Source organism: Saprolegnia parasitica (genome assembly GCF_000151545.1).
Source record: "Saprolegnia parasitica CBS 223.65 unplaced genomic scaffold supercont2.820, whole genome shotgun sequence".
Taxonomy (NCBI): domain Eukaryota; phylum Oomycota; class Saprolegniomycetes; order Saprolegniales; family Saprolegniaceae; genus Saprolegnia; species Saprolegnia parasitica.
Genome location: NW_012157214.1, coordinates 1 through 2,611, shown reverse-complemented (window position 1 = coordinate 2,611; position 2,611 = coordinate 1). Strand labels below are relative to the sequence as shown.

General features: G+C 59.2%; 1 protein-coding gene across 1 annotated transcript; it reads right to left on the bottom strand.

Moving 5' to 3' along the window:
• Positions 1 to 35: 35 nt before the first annotated feature.
• SPRG_15669 (hypothetical protein) lies at positions 36 to 2,589 on the bottom strand (the record flags this gene model as incomplete). The annotated part of the gene is made up of 9 exons (XM_012357265.1): positions 36 to 65; positions 94 to 164; positions 216 to 405; positions 469 to 529; positions 579 to 761; positions 805 to 1,492; positions 1,546 to 1,636; positions 1,682 to 1,938; positions 1,989 to 2,589. 9 exons carry the CDS (start codon positions 2,587 to 2,589, stop codon positions 36 to 38), a joined length of 2,172 nt encoding a protein of 723 aa, XP_012212655.1.
• Between the last annotated feature and the right edge of the window lie 22 nt (positions 2,590 to 2,611).

Sequence of the window (2,611 nt, the reverse complement as noted above, 5' to 3'; positions counted from 1 at the left end):
GAAAAACAGCGAGTCGCGCTCGAGGATCGACTCCATCACGTCGGCCCACGCGTCGCCCGAAAGCACTTGGAAGAGTGTCACGAACGACTGCACGAACCCTTGAAAGTTGCGTCGCGGCATGTCCTTCTCGAGGCCGAAGAGCTGCATGGCCAGCACGCTGTGCACTAGAACGCAATCAGATTTCTTCGCTGCCAAGTTGACCACGGACTCCGTACCGATGAGAATGAGCAAGAGAAACACAAAGAGGTTGAAGACGGCGCGGCTCGACTTGAGCACCGACTCGATGAGCTTCCGCGTGCCTTGCCAGCGCCACATGAGCCGGCCAATCCGCAGCGTGCGCAAAATGGACACATTGTCCATCCACGACAGCGTGTTCAAATCGCCGTCGTTGGTGACCTTGAGACACTAGACGCACGCAACGTTTCGTCCCGAAATTCAAAATGGAGAGGGCGGTACCGTGACGCACACGCTGGTACCCACGACGATCGCGTCAAACCAGCGCTCGTATGCACTCAGAAACAAGCGAATGCTACACAGAACGGTGCATGAGACCCCATACGAAGAAGACATCAATGGACCTCTGGAATGCATAAAACTTGAGCAACACCTCGATTATAAACACGCCGGAGAAGAAAAATTCCACATCGTCAAAGAACGTCTGCCACGGTTCGCCCATGTTGGGGTACTCGGTCATGAGCGCGAGCGTGTTGACAATGATGCACAGCATGACGAGGTCCGCAAACGTCTCGGACAAGATGAACCTACAACAACCATCAGTGGACGGTATCCAACATCCCATCCCACCGGCGCAGGCGCCCCGAGACGCCGGGCACAGAGGCGAGCTTTTGTCGAAAGGCTTCTTCAGCGGACTCGTGGACCGGCGCAAAAATATCCCGCGAGCTCACAAAGCTCGTCACTGTCTCGGTCGGCAGCGACAGTGACGAAAACATGCGGCGCGTCAGCTCGCCGTCGGTCGTCGTGTTGCTTGTGCGTCGACTCGTCGCGTCGTCCGACTCGCTCAGCGCCGACGGCAGCGGTGGCAGCGGTGGCACGTCGTGGGGCGTTGTATTGCTGGCTTGTTCGACCGCCATCGTCGTGCCAAGGACCATGTACAGGTGCTGTTCTTCGTCTTCCTTGTCCATTTTGCGCATGTCGAGCTGGCCGCGCGGCGCCGCATGTGTTGGCTCGGCGTTGCTGCTGTCGTCGTCGTGGCCCATGAAGGCGGTGGTGATGACGGCCACAAAGAGGTTGAGCACGAGAAATACGAGGAGGAAGACGATCATAATGAAGAAGAGCAGCGCAACGCCGGACGTCGTTTGGAGCGCCGGGTCCATGATCGAGTCGATCCAGCCGTCGAGAACCATGACTTGGAAGACGAGGAGGAAGGATGCGAACCCGTTCTGGAACGAGTGAAAGTGGTTGTTCTCGGAACTGTCCACCGTGGCACAGACAAAGCTCGGCGGACACCCGGCGTTGGTGCTGCAGTAAACCACTAGGTTTCTCATCAGCACACGCAACATATATGAAAAATGGAGTGTCGTCTACCGGGGTACATGAGGCGCGTGTCGTTCGTTAAGAGGGTCGTGTCGGGCGTGCCATCCACGGCGCACATGCCGTCGTAAACACTCGGAAAGGCCTACTCTCAAAGTCAGACCCTATGCATCGAGCGGCGGCATGCGACCTCGAGGCCAAGGATGCTAAACATGAGAAGGAAGAAGAAGGCGAGGACGCCAACATTGGCCAGAAGCGGGATCGCCTTGGTGATGGCCGAGATGATGCGCTTGATGCCATGAACCGCCGTGAAACACCGGTACGCTTTCAATCCCCGGAGCACACGCCACTGCGAGAGCGTGCCAAAGCCCAAGACGCAGAACGAGAGAAGGCTTGCAGTCACGACAAGAAACTGAACGACGGCGGTTTTGTCGCGAAAAAAAGGGTCTACACAAGCACAATGAGGCATCGCAACGCGGAGGAGGCGGGTAATGTACGGTGGCCGCGGAAGGCGCCGTGGACGCTGATGCGCAGCGCGAGCTCGGACGCAAAGGCCAGCGTAAACAAAAAATCCAGGACGCCCCAGACCGTACTGCCCGTCGAGTCCAACGCCATAACGACCGTGTCTAGAAGTACCGCACCGGCAATCACAGAGCTTGTGTACTTGCGTCGAAGCGTGCGCTTGGCAAACCGTCGAAAGCTCGCTTCGTAGGACGGCGGGCCCGACGACTTGGTCGCGACCGCGCGTTCGTTCTCTGTGCGCTCGCTCGGCGCCATCCGCGATGGCGACCGGCCGCGCGTCGACCGCATCGACTTGAACGCCATGTGCGCCAGCGGGTTGGCCGGCGACCGGCTGTGAATGGTCGGGTCTCTGCTTTTCGGGGACCGTGGCGGGCTCTTGGTCGGTGTGCGGGGCTGAATCGTGGGGCGCGGCGGCGGCGGGTCGTCGTCGTCGTCCTCGGGGATCGAAGCGGCGCTCGTTTGCAGCATCGACCGTTTGCGTTCTTGGCGCTTGGCGTGGAGGTCGTTGAGCTTTTCGCGCCGCGCGTGATGGACTTGGCCCCACACGTGCTGCTTGAAGATCGGGTTGCATAGCATTTGGGACGCCTTCCTGGCGAGG